Genomic DNA, 19077 nt, shown 5'->3' with positions numbered 1-19077 from the left:
AATTGAGCTGATGGAGAAGTGGCTCTTTGCCGAGCAATCCACTCAGTGGAGAGAGAGGAACCCCTTCAGCATAGATGGTACCGGGAATCCTTAAGCCTGAAGCAGCAGGGGCTGGTAGCAAGAGCAGGAGGTGAAGGATTTCAAGGTGGGAGCTGTGCCAATTCTCTGCACAAAGAACGGCTGGCCATGGTGAGATGGGGACATCTGCCATAGCAATTAGGGTCAGAGACATAGGTAGCCAAAACAAAACCATAGGAAAAGTAAAGGCTCAACAACCGTGAAATCCTTTTCTCTATCTTATATGGCCAACCAACACTCCAGTGGGATGACTGTCCTAAGATCATTCCAGAAGAGGCTGGAAGAATGGCAGGTTGGGAGTAGTTGGTGGTCAAAGTCAAGGTCACTGGTGACAGGCACATCCTACAACACTAAGTGACTTGCTGAGCAACTGCCGCCAGATTTCATTCTCAGTGTGGCGAGGTCTTTGCTCTGTCTGCTGGTCTGTTTTCAACCAATATGCCTGGTTGGCTGTCCCTTCTTCATCACTCAAAGTGACTCCAGAGGCTCACAGCACAGAGGCATGCTGGGGAGTCCAGGACCTGACCTACATAACCACGGAGAGAGCTGCACAGGCTTCTTGTCCCGATCAAGCAAACTGCCATCTCTAAATATATGTAGCAGCAACAACAGCTGCAGCCACAAACATCCCCAGCCTCGACAACATGAAAAAGGGGACAAAGTTAGGCATGAAGAAGGCTCCCAGCCTTCCCAGAATGAGAAAGAATTACTACGAGGAATGGGAGTGAGTGCAAACAGGATTAGACACACACTAGGATTTTAGGAAAAAAACACAAACCCCCACAATCACAGCAGAATCCTTTAACACACTTCCCTCAGTATTCCACAGATCACAAAATTCAAGAATAAATTAAATAAGATATAGTGACTAGATCAGGGGTTGGTAAACTATAGTCTGTGCCACATCCAGCCCATCGCCTGGTTTGGTACTTCTCATGACCTAAAAATAGTTTCTACATGTTTAACAAAACCAAAACAAAAAAAAGTAAAATACATGACAAAGACCATGTGTAGCCAACAAAGCCTGAACTATTTACTATCTGGCCCTTCACAGAAAGAGTGTGCCTTTGGACTAGATTAACACAATCGGGAAGATTCAATTAGGGTGTGTGTGTGTGTATATAAAATCAACAAACAGAGCAGATGCATTGTTTCCAACATGCCCATCGACTCTAAGGCCTACGAAGGCTGGGACTGTCTTTCACATCTTTCTTGTTTGTGACCGTAACCCTGGAAGCTAGGTCAGAGCCCACAACACAGCAGGTGTTGAGTAAATATCTGCTGAATGAATAAATTGAATTTTACAAAAACTAATCAATTCTACGCCATACAGAAAACCTCAAAATCTAAAAAGAAGACTGTACAGGCCACATTGCAACATACTCAAAATCAATTCTTTGCAGCCATCAAAAATATTACATAGATCTTTATTTATTGTCAAGGACAGGTCTCCAAGACGTTTTTAAGTAAAGTCATATAACCACTCATATAATCCCGCTTGTGTTAAACAGAGAGGAAAAAAGATCAAATGATGTGTGACTGTGTGTGCACACAGAAGTATGAGCGAACATATCCATATCGCTTATTACGTGTTGGGTGCTACCTGAAATGCTTTACACAGATCTACTTATAATCCTTTCAACAACCCTATGAGCAGGTACTATTTTATGGCCCATTTACAGATAAGTAAACTGAGGCACAGAGAGGTTATCTAATTTGCCCAAAGTTACACAGCTCATCAGTGGCAGAGCTGGAATATGAACGCAAGCTCCAGGGTTTGTGTTCTTAACCATTATACTGTGCTATCTCTTACACGTGTGCATGTTTGTAAATGCACAGACACAGACTTAGAAGGATAGAAACTAATTGTTAATGAGTGGTTGTCTCAGGGGAAAAAAATAAAATGGGAAAGACAAGAGGAGGTGTGGAGGATTTCAACTTAATATCCTATATATTGTTTCACTTTTTAAGAAAACAACGAGCATGTACGCATGTATAGCTTAATTACTTTTTAAAATATGTCAAAACTGCAGGTTATAGATGATACCATTCAAGAAAAACATTTGTGCATTAAAAAGCCTGCCAAGATTGACAACTGACATTTACAGTGTTAGATGCGAGAATTGAAATTCGAGGTAAGTTTGCTTTCAATAATTCTTGTTTGATTTTCTTTCTTTTTATGAGATATATACATATATTTTTAAAAAGCAAATGGGATACATATTAAAGAAAAATACATAGGAGTAAAATTCTTTATCTTTTGATATCTGCCACCAATTATACACAGCAAAATCTAAAGGAAGATAAAAATCTGACTTAGCGCAGAATTATAAATTAGGTCTTTTACATTCAGTATATCAATTATTTCAGTGTTCTTTGTGGAATAGCATGATGCCAAATGACCACATTTGAGAACCATTAGCTTAGTTTATGTGATTAGATGGCTGTAGCTCAGACACAGCTAAATATAGCTGGCAACAAATAAGCTGAAAAAAATGAGGAGAAAGGAGCTATGAATAACTACAAACTCAGATTGAGGGCAGTTTATAAAAAAAATGAAGATCAACTGGAAAGGCATCAAATTTTAAAGGGCGTTTATTTATTTAAAAAAAAAGAGCTCGCTCTGAAACAGCTGTTTTCCTCCTTGCACTTGAAAACCATCTGGGAAACTTTAAGAAGGCCCTCTGCTGGGCCCCACTCCCCAGTTCCAGTCAACGGGACTTTCTAGAGGGCAACTTGGGCCCTGTGTGTTTTCGCAAACTCCTCATGATTCTAAGGTGAGGCAGGATAGAGAAACACACCCTGAAAGGATTAACAGCCTTTCTAGCTTGAGTTATGTGTGGTGATTTTAATAAACAGTTATTTTTTGCTAATAAAAGAAAGTGGAGGCAGCATGCTAAAAGCTGATCTTAACTACAGCTTGTTCCAGGGGTTGTGGCATACTGCTGTCAACCGCTACAGAAAAAAATAAATGGACAGCTCCCTTATCCTGAGGCGTAAACAGGTGTCCTTTGAAAGTGAAATCTACAAAACTGAAGGCATAAGGTAAAAGTACATGTCATGACAGCAAATAGCTGAGCCAATACCATGGTCTCAGATTTGTGACTTTCTGTGTTAAGCGTGCCGCCATAAACGGATGAAGCACATACCAAGTTCTTACCTGTTAAAAATCGCCTGCAGGGCCTCCTCGAAACGGCGAAGAACCTTAGGTGGAGTTGGCCACTTCACATGTTTCCCATAGTCCCTCATGGTCTTGACGCCGTGGAAGCGCCTGGCCACCTCATGGACGTACGACTTCACCTTGTAGCGCCGGTAGTATCTGATAATTGTCAGGGCTGCCTTGGTCCTCTTGTACCGCATGCGGGCCAGAGTGCCCCGCCACACCTTCACAACAGAGAAAGAAAAAGGGAAGTGTTGCTGGATAGCCAAGTAGTAGAGGATTTTGAAATTGCAGAAGCTCCTCTACTTACAAACTACCAACTGGGGAACTTGCGCCCGTCAAGAAAATCAGCCAGCGCCAAAGCATGTCACTTCTGCCTGCCACCAACAGATGGCGCCAGGAGTCACGTCGGTCACTTTGTTTCAGCTGCCTAGCTGTTCGTTGTGTACACTGCACTGAAGTGTGTGCTGACTTTGAAGCAGTCTTGTTTTAACTTGACTGTCATGAAAAGAAGAGAGCCGAAATCCAAGTATCTTTGGATAAATATTTTAAGAATGTTGAAAGGAAGCAAGATGAGTCAGAACCAAAAGCCATCAATGTCTGTAGTTCTCTTATGAAACCTAGTTTTATATAGATTACACCCACTGGCCACTAGCGTAAGGTCACGTTGGAATTACAAACTGACTTAGACAAGCCTGTGAAGCCCCTCTCTCCAGGTGCTATGTAAACTTCCCCCAACTTTAGATGTATTCCTGGGGAAAGGGTAAAAAGATGACTGATGTCATATGAATCTTTGTTAAAGTTGTTTTAGCGCTCAGAAATTGATCAGACAATATATCAGTGTCTCAATGCCAGCTTTATCCACACATAGTGAAGTCAGAGGTACTTATACTTTTGTCAGCATCCTTTGTCCAGGTTCTCATGCTTCCCAATCTCTCGAGTAAAAAGATACTTGGTGTAATTAATCTTCAGTTCATCACCGGCTCTCCTACCACCAACCTTACTCTTTCTTCCACAGTGTGTCCAGTATAAACCCCTTTCTTTTCCTTTCTGCTGCTACAGTCTCCAAGACTCCAAATTACTCTAATTTCTTCCTTCAATAAACTCCTTGTACGCACCGCCACATGCTCCAGTTGACATTTACTGCTGCTACTTAAATAACCATTCCAATTCTTAGGTTGATCTTATTACTTCCCTCCCCATCTCCGGCCTCTCAGGATCAAGATTTTCAACCCCCAGTTCAAAGCCCACAAAATGGGTTCTCCAGATTCCCTCAGGTTTCTTTTATTTCTTCTTAAAGCCCCATCTGCGCCCACTACTTTCTTAGAAAGGCTCATGCAATGCCACTTTTATTCAATCATTTTAGGTTTGTCTCCATGCAGACTCCTAAACTGGCATCATGTGCTTGCAATGCTCTCCTTTTTCAGCCCACTGCACGATAAAGATGGATCTGTTTGCATCCTACATGGGAGGAGGTCATCGGGGGACCCCCAAAGAGGAGCTAACGGGCCCAGGAAAAACACGATACAGGAGGGAAACGTGACATATGAGCAATCTGTGACGCGAATCTAGAGCTCACAAATAAACAGAATATACAAAGCCAATGAGGCAAGGAACACTAACTCGTCACTGCACGTGGCGTGACAACAGCAACCCTTTCAGTCGAGGCGGCTCTCTTCCGCGTAGCCGAATACGCGGTGCAGATGGCTTTGTCACGCCTCCACCCGAGAGCTAAAATCAAGGTCCCTTCTTCAGTGTCTTGAAAAACCAGAAGAATACAATTAGAGGGTGGAAGTCTGTGATTCAATTTCTTCAACAAGACACATTTTCAAAGTTTCGTACTGTTTTGTTGCTTTTCTTTTTGATTTTTGAAGAAGGAAATTAAGACTCCTTGGAGCCACATCTATACAGGGAATCAACGCTTAATTTTCAAGAAGTGTTTTATAGAGCTTTCTATTAAAATGTTTTTGGATAGATTCTTTAGTGATTTGGAGGAAAAAGGCATTTTATAAGTAAGTGCTTTTTTAGCGGGTAGGTTTTTTTTTTGTTTAAAACTTCATCCGTGTTGTTGGTTAAGTTTTGTGTAGATGAAAGAATCCAATGGTACCACATGCTTATACATAAAGGCAGCAGGCCTTCCTCTCGCCACCTAACCCCACCCCCTCGCCTTGCAGTCTTGTTCTACACACACTATTTTAACTGCTTCCTCTGGTACTTAGAAATAACACACACACTGTTATCTCTCGGTCGATCCTTTTAGACACTATCCAAATTACAGAAGTTGGTGATTTCGCTCTCTCACCATCATTCTTATCTCTCCTCTTTCCATCTTCCCAATAATTATATCAAAAGTTTTAGGTCGATAGTGTTTACATTATTACATATGTTATACTAACTATATTATATGTGGCATAAGTACTTTGCATAATAAATGTATATATACTATATAGTATATATTACACATAACTTTGGTTTACCTCTGTGCTAAGGACTATAACATGACTACACTTTCTTTACTTTGTCACGTAGATTTGTTTTTACTTATAGTTAATAACTGTCTCACTTTAAAAATCTGCTTTATTTTCTATATAATTTCTACATAATTTTTGCCAAACGTTCTAACAAACTCATTAAATGATCAGCAATAATTTTCCCAATCAAGCACACCAATTGAATCTTTTTCTTTGATAGTCCCTATGTCCTTATGCTCTTTCGGCTCACTGCACAGTTCCTATCCTGGGACTTTTGTGTTTTTTTTTCCTGGTGAGGAAGATTGGCCCTGACCCAACATCTGTGCCGATCTTCCTCTATTTTGTACGTGGGATGCTGCCATAGTATGGCTTGATGAGGAGTGTCTAGGGATCTGAACTCGTAAACCCCAGGCTGCCGAAGCAGACTGCACAAACCCAACCACTGCGCCACCAGGCTGGTCCCTCCTGGGATTTTTTCAACTACTCTTCCATGTTGGATTCCTGATTCTTGAACTTATATCTTTCTTTTTCTTGGTTTTCCTCCTTCCAGTAACTTCCAAGAAGAGTGCACAACTCGTAAATTTCTATTCTCTGCAGTTTCCTTGAGAGTACGAAGCAGCTGCCTAAAACGTTGCCTGTTTCTTGGGGGACAAGAGCAGAGTAGTTGAGAACGGGCTCTGGATTCAGACTGCCTGTGTTCAAATCCTGGCCCCACTCTCACCAGCGGGGCAAACTTGGGCAAGCTCCTTCATCCCTCTGCATCTTAGTTTTCTTATCCGTAAAATGGGGATGATAATGGTGCTTATCTTGTAATAGTGTTGTGAAAATTAAAGACATTAATACACATAAAACCCTTAAACTAGTGCCTGGTGGGTAGGTGGTGCTCAACAAGCATTGACTGTTAGGAGTATCTGAAAGTCTGTTCTTTATTTGCCTTTAGCAGGCTGTGCTACTTTCTTTCTCTTATGTGCAGATTTTTTGCCTCAATCATGTCAGCGTGACCTGGAAACTCTTTAAAGAATGTGAGCCATTCTTTCTCAGTCTACTATTTGCCCCCGAAGAGTGTTGGATTTGGCATAATATTATTCTTCCACCTATAATATGGCCTGGATGTCCATGGTCTACACGCCTTCTCCAGTCTTTCAGCTGCCCAAGAGGAATGGAAAGAGAGCTGGGGTTTTGGGTAGCTGCATTGAGTTCCTTCCTTAGAACTAATAAAATAAATGCATCAGAGGTTTGCTTCACTGAGTCTGGGGTCTATTGCAGTCTTTTGGCTTGCTTGAGGATAAACATTCTTTTTTCCACATCTTGTGGAGCTTTTCCTTGGTTCAGCTGTAGTAATTATTCCTAGCAGATGCTTCCCCTATTCCTCACCCACTTATTGATATATCAGAGGCAGGAAAGACGGCAAACCTTCTTGTCTCTTCTTGCCTGGGGGGGGCAAAGTCTTCTTGATGGAAGAAAGGGTCCCCAACAAAGGTGTGGGTTATTCCAAGACTTCCCCCGGCATACTTTTATACCTAATGCCAACACCTTCAAAAGCAATGAGACTTTTCAGAATTCCCTCCTAGCACATCTTCATTTTCCACTCTTCTCTTTGAAAAATATGTTGATTTATTTTAGCACTTTCTTTCAATTTGGTCCAATTTTTCTTTTTCTGTATGACATTTCTCAAAGTTTATAACACGAATTTGGGATCTTTTCTTGGTTTCAGAATTGATGGCATGCTCTTTGTTACTTTTACATTTTTGTTAATTTCAGCAAATTTGGGGGAAAGGCATTTTGCGAGCCTGCAGGGATATCATCAATTTTATCAGAAGTCCCTTAGGTTGTATTTATTTTTTAACATCACAGAAAAAGCTGCATTGAAAAACCACAGAGGAAAATGATTCTATGCAAAAAATGATTCATGTATTTTTCCTTATAATCTAAGCATATTTGGTTTAAACACATATGCTCCCACAAAAGTTTATGTGTCTGTGTGGGGAAAGAGCGGTTGTGGATTTTCCCACCAAGGGTCAGCAGGTTGGAATTTAAGATGTAAGACAGATTTTTCCATTTCTCTTTTTGTTTAAAACAACTTAAACTGCCGGGTTTTTCAAGAGCCAGACAGAGCTTACTTCCACAGAGGACTCTGCCTGATGATGAAGCATCAGAAAGCAGAAAATTAAGTGTTATATTCAACAAGCAAATGCTTAATATTTATTTGCATATGCCTCGAGAGGTTCAGTAAACAATAACAGAGCAAAAAAGGGCCATCATTAAAACAATATTAACACTAAAAGTGGAACCAACCAGACTTCACATGCTGTAGGACATGATGCAAGAGAGTGGCAGCGGAAAGCTGAAGGAGATGTGATGGGACCTGGGAGGGAAGGTAAGCAGAAGATATCAGGCAGAGAGCATGACAGAGGAGAGGGCAGGTGAGCTATTTCTCAGCTAGAAAAGAGCATCGAGGCAAACAGGCCGACTCAGAGGGAAGACTGAGAACATCAGAGCGACGGCACAGACATCCCTGCTACTGAGTGTTGGATTCATCTCCTCGCTTCAGTAACTTTACCCTCTGTAGTCAATTCTCAACACAGCAGCCAGAGAGGTCCTTTTAAGATCAAATCAGATCACGTGCCTTCTCTGCTTAAAACTGCCATGGCTCTCCATTTTCCTCAGAGTGTAAAGCCGAAGGCCCTCCTCCAGCCTCCAAGGCCCACGGGATCTGGTACTGTTACCTCCCCACCTCACCTCCCTGTTCTCTCCCCGTGACTCCAGCACACTGGGCCCTGCTGTACCCTGCACAGGCCAGGTGCTTCTTGTCTCAGTGCCCTTGCGATAATTGCCCCCTCTGCCTGGAATGATCTTCCCCCAGATACCACACGGCTCACTTCCTCACCCTCTCTGTGTCTCGGCTCACCTTTACCTTCCTGATGAGACAGGCCCTGGCCATCCTATTTAAAACTTCAGCTTGTCTCCAACCTCCTCCCCAGTACTCTCAATTCTCCTTACCGAGCTCCATTTTGCCTCTTGCCTCCAGCACTCAACACCTTCCGACACATCATGTAATTTACACATTATTGTCTTGTTTATGCCCCCTCACTGGAATTTAACCTCTATTAGGACAGGGATCTTTGCCTCTTTCGCTGAGTGATGAATCTCCACTGCCTTGAACAATGCCAAGGACATAGTAGCCACTCAGTAGTATCTGTTGAGTGAATGAATGTTTTCAACTTCATCTTCCAAGCCTGATATTGAATCTTTCATTTTGGCTGTCATGTTTTCTGTTTTCAAGGGCTCTTCCTTGTTCTTCAAATATTTCTCTTAAAAGCCTGTTTCTCTTGGTTTATGAACACAACATCTCATCCTTACTCTCTGAGGATAGGAATCACGGTTTGATTTGTACACCGCTCCCTGCATTGTACCTGTTCCCTCTAAACCCCTTCTCCCACTTGTCTTGGTCTCAGCCTTTTGTGCTAGAGGCCTTCCTCAAGCATCTGGGATCCCTGGCCATCCATTCACTGAAGAGTGAAAAGCCACTTGGAAGCTCTGTACTTTATGAATGGTGGACCCCACTAGAGGATGATTAGGTGGGGACCAACCAACCATCTGTGGGGGATCCCAGAATGTCTGTATCTTAAAGCGTTTTCTCTTTGCTGCCAGCATTCTGAGTGAACGGGAATGGGGGGAATCTAGTATCTACACTTTCCCTTAATATCCTTGGTTTCAGTACGGTGTCTGACCCTCTCATCCACTGTGCCGGGGGTCCTCAAGCCCAGAGCTTCTCTGGCTCAGTTTCCTCAGAGTAAACTTCTTGTCTTCTATCAGAATGAAGCTGAGGTAGTCACCCGGCTTTCTGAGGCCTGGGAGGAGACCTGGGCATCTAATTGGTCTTTATACAGATTTTCAACCAATCTCCTCCTTCAGCTGTACTCCTCACCCCTACCCACAGAGGTACCTGGTCCTTCCCACTCCTGAATCTTTCTACAGCCCCGTGGTTGGGTGAACTGGCTTGCTTGTCTGCCTTCTTCACTGCAGGCGCTTAGACTTCAGCTTTCTCCACCTGCCTGGGGGAGCAACCACACGTTCACTTACTTCCAAAATTATGTTGGTGCCTCTTGTCTGCTGTTGTTTCCACTATGCTTCTATTTGTCCTTGTGGGTTTCTCCAATTTTTATCCCTTACTGCTCATTTAGGGGTTTTGAGAGGGAGTGGATATAAACACAATCTGTCATGTTTAACCAGATGTTTTATAATGCCATCTTAATTTTACCATGTTTTCCTCTAGTGCATACTTCCTCAGTGGTCAGGCATTTCAAAGCAACATCTGGCAGTCATTAAAGTACAAGATACACTTTGCAAAAGATGTAGGATTCTAGGTTGCACTCTATTAAGAACTAGGTCAATTACATATCTTCAGTTTAGCCTCAGAAATAAACACAGGTCAGCTTTCCTTTCTTTCTAGTTCTCCATGTTTTATTCCCCCTAGTTCTTATGGGTGTTGGGTCCTTTCTGTTGTGTTCTCAAACAGTTCCCTGGTGCTCTGAAGTGGATATTCTCCTTGTTTCCAAAACCAGAATCCTTCACATCCTTCAAAATTTCAGCTTTCCAGCTTCTCTGACCCTCCATCCCTAGGGACAACTTTGAGGAAAGCATTCTTCTTCTATTTCTACCCTTAGGTCCTCCATACTTATTCTGGCAGGGTTCTGACAGCTTACAGTTTTTAAGGAGCTGTGGTAGAGGAGAATTTATTTAGGTATCAGTTTGAACTCTGAGCAAACTGTAAAATGCACAAAATCTATCTTTGGTGTCCATATACCCCATCAAATTTGAATATGACAGTGGCATTCTACTTGGAATATTTCATGATTGATTAATGAAGGCCTGGCACCTTCTGGGAGTCATTTTAAAGGAAGACTCAAAGACAGAAAAATCCTCCTGAGTTATTCCCGTTGAACTCAAATATCCCTATGAGGGACAAAATGAATAAAGACTTGATGTACTATTTTTAAAATGCCAGTGCCCATTTTTTACCTGAATAGGTTACAGTTAATATGTATGGAGAAGAAAATAAGACTCAGTGCATATAATTTGTAGGTGCTTAGCATAAATTTTAAGACAAAATTCCTTAGTTTTATAGAAAAATTAATGGTATTTTGAGATGACCTAGACGAAAATTAAGAAGTAATGAAATAACCAAATCTTCAGTCAATAAACAAATGTAAAGCCATTAAAATAGAGAAAGAGACCACAAAAAAAAGCATGTGTGAGTCTGATCATTATAAGCTGTCCTGATGAGCTTAACTATGTGTGTGGGCGGTGGTCTCTGGTTGGTGGAGTGTAGTTTAGAAATGATCACCCCTGAGCTGCTTTCCTTGGGTCTGGGAGACTAACGTGCCGAGTTAGTCGACCTGTGAACCTTCATTTAGGACTCGTACGTTTTATAGATGGCCTTGTCCAGACCCATTAGCCTAGCAATTCTTTAATGCATACAGCTGTTGTCTACTGATGACCTCTCTACTGTGACGATGCCATGACCTCACAATCTCCTTGTGACTGTAACTTCAAGAAGCAATTGAACCTTTTGGTCAATCGCTGTCAGAAGACCAGCCCAGCATGAACTCTCTCAAAACCCAAACTGCAATTGTTTCGAAGACAAATGAAAATAAAATCACTCGAGCTAACAGGTTAAGGAATTCTGACAGGCCTTTCGAGATTCAATCTTGTTCAAAAGTAAAACACTGTGGAGCTGTACTGAATGATTGCTTTCTTTTGTTTTGTCTTCTTAAAAGTGGAGGTACAAAATTGATAATTCATCTTCAAAATCTCTCAGGTCAAGGCTTTTCAAAACCGCTTTTTGACACACAACAACAGGTTCTGGTCAAGTATGTAGGCATTTGAGCAGATCCAGTGAGGCGTCTTGGGATCTTCTGGCTTTGTCTGAAGATGACTACCGCCTCCCCACCCCCAGATCCACCTCTATCTAATACTGAGCTGGCTCACCACCTGGGCAGGGCTCACGCCAGACTTTGATCTCGTGTAACAAACACGCCGACTCTCCTTTCTTTATGTCTAGCCTCTCAAACATGCAGAACTCCTTGAAAAAGTAACCCAATACACCTTTGGTTCAGATGCTTACAAATAATCTCAATTTTGAATGGTTCTCTACATGACTCAAAAACTCAGATAATAACTGATATTTGAAAGGACCAGCTAAAGGTGCATCCTAACTTTTATTTCTATAGAGGTCCAAAAGTGAATTCTGGAACATAGGGCCTTTGAAATGCTCCTTGAAAAAGGGGTTCCATTTTCAATGGGTTTGGGAAAGCTGCATACTGCAATTCCTTTCTGGAGAATCATGAGGCACATTAGTATATTAAAAGCTCTGACAAGTTCTATGTACAGATTTTAGCTTTGACAGAACTTAGAAAACATATTTGACTAAAGAATCCTTTGTACATGGATTACTCATGCATTTTGAAGGGGGTCAAAATACACTACCTCCAAATATGCGACTTTGGCATAAGCATTATTTTGAGCATTATTCATTCTACAAGAATTTCCCAAATTCCTACAGTAATGTGGTTTCTGTAGGGAATACAGAGGAAAACAGGAGATACCTATGAAGTCCTAGGAAATACTAAAATGCTACGAGATAACTGGAAACAACTAAAACTAATCCCTTAAAAAGTAAGATCTGGTCAAACGCCACAACAGTGTAAACCTCCAGGTAACGAAGCTTGAATTCCTCTGCCAGAGTGAGGCCGTTTCAAGGAAGTCCAGCACTGCCCAGAGGGACAGCTCCCTGGCTGGCCTCGTGTGGAGGTGGAGTGGAAAGAGTCGGCCCCGGGAGAGGCCAGCTTTCCCCAAGGACTACTGGAGGAATCGGGCAATCAAACTCTGCAGGCTTCAGGTTCTTCACCTGTAAAGCAAGGATGCAGACTAGATGATTTATAAGAGTACGCACTAGGATTCTATCATAACAGCTACTGATAATGAGCAAAAATTTAAAAATGTTATTTCAAAGGTTCTTTCCGATCCAAAGTGCACATGGAACTGACAACCATTATCTTTGATTTTCCTCTGATTGCTGGTAACACCCCTAAGGGAAGAGAGGGGAAACATTATTTCACTACTATGGGCCAGGCCTTGCGCTAGGCACTTGATATACATTAAAAATGGGTATTTTAAAAGCATTTATTATTGACATAATATTTGTATAGTGCTGTTACATGTTTCTCTTACTAATAATCAACCATAAAGAAAGCAGGGAATACATTTAACATAAGTTTAAGTTATGCATAAATATATTTTTGATGGCAAATGCTTGGCTTTGGAAAACAATCATTTTTCAGACCTATGAACCCTGCTTCCACAGAGGAATGCAATTAATGCTCACAGCTATTGCTAACAGCCTGGCTCTAGCTGCAGGCAATGGAAGATGGTGCTAGTCTGGTCTTTCGTTTAGAGCAGTGTTCCTCTACAAGTCCCCGTGCCTCAACACGCCATCAGTTACCAGTGCTCACTGTGATGGTGATACTGGGTGAAGACGCTTCCTGGCAGGGGAATTCAGAATCTTTGGGGAAGAGAATAATCTGGAAAAGGTCCCTTGGATTATTTAAGGTAAACACCAAATATGCTTCCTCTGTTCATTTTCTTGTCTTAGATTATAACTGATGTAAGGGGGAATGGCAGGATAAGAAAACGTCCACTTATTAAGGACAGATGCTTTCTCAACAGTTCAAGTTTACAAAAGTTGAGCATAATATGATTAAATAACTATGAAGATCATTCTGGGTCATAACTTAATTCCAAAAAGAAGAGAAAGAATACAGCTGTGTTGTTTGGGTGGTTTATCATAATAGTAGGTGATACAGGTGATCAGAGCAATAAGTCGCTCATGCTAAAATAATGTGGTGATACAAAAAGAAATGTCACTATTCAGAGAAGAATCTAGATAAAGTAAAATGCTAGACTTGCTCAGAGATATTGAGGTTTTATATCTGCACACATAGCTGTAAATATCTTTATCAGTGAAAATCCTATCAGAAACATAACCTTGTAGTTGTAAGTCTGAAAAATGCTGCTACCTAATCTATTTCTTCCCCAAGAAAAGTTCTACAACACAATGTTTGAAAATTGAGGTTCTTAGTTATAAACCAATCAAGTCAGAACAGATTTAAAATGGATGTCAACAGGAATATGATTAAATTTGCAACTAACTTTGGTAGAATCTACTTTTAAAATAAATTTAGGTTTTTATCAGTCATTTGTAATTCTTTTTTGTAAACTATGTACTTCTACTTTTTTATCCATTTTCTTTGGATTATCTTTTTTCTATTGATTTATACGAGCTCTTTATAAATTAAGGGAGCCATCCTTTTGTCATCAGTGCTTTAAATTTTTTTCCCAGTATGTCAATGATCTTTTGATACTGTTTATAGTATACTACCACACGGAAGTTGTTTTTAACAAATTTTGTGGAGTCAAACGTATTCATTTTTTTCTTTTATGGTTATATACATATTTTATGCAAAACTGAGATGATAAATTAATCATAAAGTGCTTTGCAATGTTTTTTATTTGATATATCAGGCACATCTTCCCATGTGATCAAATATCCTCCTATAATCTGATTCTGAATGACCTCCTAGTACTCACTCAGACAGAGGCATAGAATAGTTAGCCAACCTCCATTGTGAGATATTTTTGCTGTCTTCTACTTTTTTTTGCAATTACAAATATCATCTTAGTAGTATCACTGTACATAAATTCATGCACACAAATGATTTATGGCAAAGATCTAAAAACAGAATCGTTGTTGGGACCCATTTGCGTTTACAACTTCCACATATTAAAGTACCCACTTCCAAACTGCGCCACGTGAATAGTTAAAAGGAAGTAACTAAATTGACGGGATAATATCTTGTTGCTGCGATTAAACTGCTCTGATGATTAATGCTATTCAACTTTTAAAAATTCACTAGCTACTTTAATTTTTTTCTTTGGTGAATTCTCTCTTCATTCCTTTTTTGTCTATTACGTATTCATAATTTTACATAATGATTTGTAAGGGCTTTTATATATGAAATAAGCTAACGTTTTATTACATTTACCAAGATTTCTTAGCATTTGCCTTTTACTATCTCTTGGCCACAGTTCTGGATCAAGCGGCCACCTTGCAACCACGAGGGGGAGCCACACTGACAATGAGAGGAGACAAGAGAAGGCCCAATGGAGAAGCTCCCTGCCGTATGAAGTATACCCCTGCTACACTCTAGTTTGAACTGTCTTTTCTTTTTTCTTTCCTGTTGCAACTGAACACATTGTGACAAAATGGCATTTTTTGAGCAACAGAAGTTTTAAATGTTTATGCAGGGAAACCTATCAATCTTTGCCTTTATGAAGTCTTGTTTTGTGGCTGCTATACTTGGAAAGGCCTTCTCTACTTTAAATTCAAATATATGCCCATAGCATGAATTTCTTTTATTAAAATGTAAGCTCTTGGGGCGGGGGATGCTCAATCACAAGTAAGAGACAGCCTTTATTTTACAATCACTTCATGAATGGCAAGAGATTGTGTCTATTCCAGTAGATTATCCATAATTAAAGATGTATGAAATGTCCACTAAAGCTCTGGTTTCTTTGAAATACAAATGAGTTACCAGCTACAGCCAATGAATATGACAGTAGAAATGCTCTATTTGGATCAAACTCACTTGAGTGGACTGAATCTAAGTGAGCTCCCACCTAGCTGGCATTAAGAAGAGTTAATATTGGAAATCTTTTTTTTTTTTTTTTTTGGTGAGGAAGATTGGCCCTGAGCTCAGATCTGTTGCCAATCTTCCTCTATTTTGTATGCAGGATGCCGCCATAGTGTGGCTTCATGAGCGGTGTGTAGGTCCATGCCCAGGATCCAAACCCACAAACTGTGGGCCGCAGAAGTGGAGCGTGTGAACTTAACCACTACGCCACAGGGCTGGCCCCTAATATTGGAAATCTTTATGAGGATGTCTCCTCTGAAATAGTAGTATAAAAAGTCACTAGGAAGTAATCAGAGAAAAAATATATGTATACACACATACACACCCCCCCATACAGATGTGCACACACAACACACATATATAAAATTTTCTGATAGCAACAGGCATAAACTACAGTGAAAAGGGTATATACTACAGTTTTTAATATACCAGTCATAATAAATCAGCAGTTTCACACAAAGTCAGAGTGAGCATATCTTGAACTCAGAGAACAAGTCAGACTGCTCTTCAAATGAACACTGGCATTAGACGGCCCCAGCAGTTCTTTCTGTAGGTGAACCTTGGAAATATTTTAGGATCATCAAAATCTACTCTTCTCTTTGGTCTTTTTCATTCATCTCAACTGGCTTGTGATCAATATTTTATGGAACTCTTCCATAGCTGCCCCCCAGGTGTCCTTCCACAAAACCGAAACCCAAATTCCAGCTGAAAGCTCGCACGGACGTGAACCCTGCTGCACTGAGCCTTGAAGGAATGGACGTGCACTAGTGACAAAAAGGGACAGAAGCACAGACGCTGTAGTGATATTGCTTAAAACACCTTCTGAATGTTCAAGCCCTTTCCTGCTGCAGATTTTTTGCTTCTGTATTTCCTTCCGCTTGATTCTTCTCTCCCTGAACTTTTCATAGGGTCAGATCCTTACCATTCCTTAGGTCTCAACTTAATGTCACCTCCTCAGAGAGGCCTTCCACGACCAGCCTATCTGAAATACATTTCCCTTGCCCTCTGAATGACTGCTCCAACTCAGCCCTTCCTTTCCTTGTAACTGTTGCACAGTTTGTAATTATTTGTTGACTTTCTTTGCCTCACTCTGATTACAATGTCTGCTCCCGAAGGAGAAGGAGTATTTCTGTCACACTCATCACTGTATTTCCAAAGAGAGCCTAGCAATAAGCACATTTGTTGAATGAACGAATACTTACTGGCTTGAATACTAAATATCTTTATTATGAGTTTAAAAGATGACTTGCTTATCTATTAAAAAAATGCCCCACACAATGTTTTCGATCCAAGAAGGGTTCAGTAATCTCAGGGTTTAAGAGCTCACTTAAAAATAGACAGCTCATCCTGGTACACATCTGTGAAGATAAGCTGAGCAAATTATGAAATGTTCAAGGAAGAAATACCATGGCGGCTGCCACACAGTTCTCAGGTCTTAATGGAATTTCAAAATCAATGTTGATGGTTGATGGTTCTAGAACAGTCTAACATGAATAAACATCAACTTGAAAAACTGTTGCCAGTTTGCCAATGAGTAACCTAATGCATGAACAAGTCAGGTTTTCAGTGAATAGTGCTTTTATGTTAAAAGAATTTTACAAAAAATGAAAAAAAAATTTCATCTTCAATAAGTTAGTTCTGTTATAGCTACGAAAATGTGGATATTCTAAATTAAATTCCTACTTCCCCATTCATTTCCGTGACAGACTTTTTCATGAAAAATTGCCCCTCTGCTTTTTTTTTTTCCTTTTTTGGCAAAAATAGACACCTCAGTGTCACTGCATTTTATCAAGTGACCAAGGAAAATGTGACATGGTGCATCCTTATTTTCTTTCTTGAAGTCAACAAGACTGAGAAAGAGCCCATAAACTCTACTCTGTATTATTCCATTTTCCACTGGGCCTGTGAGAATGATAATAATTCCTCTATTATTGAAATGAGAGGAAAGAGGGGGAAAAAAACTAGACTAGGAAATTCTATCAAATTCAAATACACAAATATTGTATACTGATTCTCAAATTAACAAAAATCAGATTGCAATTAATGTATGACGAACAAACTCTTGGTTAGGTTACCTACATGAACTAGCTATTTAAGCTCACAGGCCAAAGATGACACGAGATGATGTAGTAATTAACGCCGCTTTGGCTTTAACTCAGCGGCTGATGGGTATTCTCCAGGTCACTTCTCTTTCTGAGGCTATCCAGCAGATAGTCTGTTCTTCCAAAGGGGCAGAAAACTCCTGCTTCTTTTTCACACCTCCAACGGAATCCAGAGTCACTACATTATGGCAAAGGGAGCCAGGGAGCCCAAGAGAGTCAGAGTTTCCAAGTCTGTAGAAGTTTATCCTCTAAATAAAAAATCACAGAACAAGTTCTCTAGGATCATCACATTCAGGAATGCATTTATTTGGCCAGCCTAAGACCACGATAGACATAGTTCCTTGACTGAACCATCAAATAAGGACTATAGAAACCTGTCTTATTACTAAACAAATATGCTTTTGATTCTGGATTTTCTTCCTCCCCAAATAAGCATATTGCTAACTTAGCTTTAAGTTATTGCCATCTACAGAGAACTCTGTGCTACGTTATATTATTAGAGCAAATAGCCATTCCTTCCCTCTTGACCTACATAGGTCACCCCATTGATGTGGGTCCCATTGGACAATGGGATATAAATCCAAGTGACCTGAACAGCTCGAAACACGCTTGTGTGGTCAGCCTTGCCCTCTTAGTCTTTGCCACTTCTGTGAGAAGAACATGCCCCAGGGGTCTTTTAATTTCAGAAAAATGAGAAACATACGGAACCAATCTGTATTCAACCCCATGGCCTGGGATGAGCTCAGCCAAGAATGGCCAAACCCCAGATGCATTAGGAAGAAATAAGTTTGACTGGTACATCCACTAAGTTTTAGGGTGACGTGGCAGATTGAATAATGGTCCCCCAAAAGGTATCTGCCTCTTAATCCCTGGAAACTATAAATGTTACCTCATATGGCACAAAAGAACTTTGCAGACGTGATTAGCTTAAGGATCTTGAGAGGAGTAGATTATCCCGGACTCTAAGCACAATCATATATCTTTACAAGAGGGAGGCAGTGAGAGGCCTGAAGACAGAAAAGGAGAAGGCACTGTGACCACAGAGGCAAAGACTGGAGTCTCAAGCCATGGAGGGCTGGCAGCTACCAGAAGCTGGAAGAGGCAATGAATGGCTTATCCCCTATAATCACCAGAGGGAGTGTGGCCCTGATGACACCTATCAAAGTGTTGGCCCAGTGAAACTGACTGCAGACTTCTGGCCTCCAGAACTGTGAGAGAATAAATTTCTGTTGTTTTAAGCCAAGTTCGTGATAATGTTGCCATAGGAAACCAATACAGGTGGTTTGTGGCATAATTAGGGCAAAAGTTAACTGATACAAACCCAAATCAATAATAATAATAATAATAGTATTAATGATATCAATGTTAATTCAGGCATAGCTAGGAGATACTGTGGGTTCAGTTCCAGACCACCGCAATAAAGTGAATATCGCAATAAAGCAAGTCATATGAATTTTTTGGTTCCCCAGTGCATATAAAAGTTATGTTTATTCTACACTGTAGTCTATTAAGTG

General features: G+C 40.6%; 1 protein-coding gene across 2 annotated transcripts in view; it reads right to left on the bottom strand.

The window, feature by feature from the left end:
• MYO1D (myosin ID) overlaps nt 1-19077 on the bottom strand; it is a 319245-nt gene that overhangs the window by 129997 nt on the left and 170171 nt on the right. For both annotated transcript variants that reach the window (XM_023653032.2, XM_023653034.2), the window contains exon 17: nt 3239-3462. In XM_023653032.2, coding sequence (XP_023508800.1) covers nt 3239-3462 — 224 coding nt within the window. The remainder of the gene's footprint in view (nt 1-3238; nt 3463-19077) is intronic.

Source organism: Equus caballus, chromosome 11 (assembly GCF_041296265.1).
Source record: "Equus caballus isolate H_3958 breed thoroughbred chromosome 11, TB-T2T, whole genome shotgun sequence".
Taxonomy (NCBI): Eukaryota; Metazoa; Chordata; class Mammalia; order Perissodactyla; family Equidae; genus Equus; species Equus caballus.
Note: the sequence above shows the minus strand (reverse complement) of the source record. Positions and strands in the feature narration are given on the sequence as shown.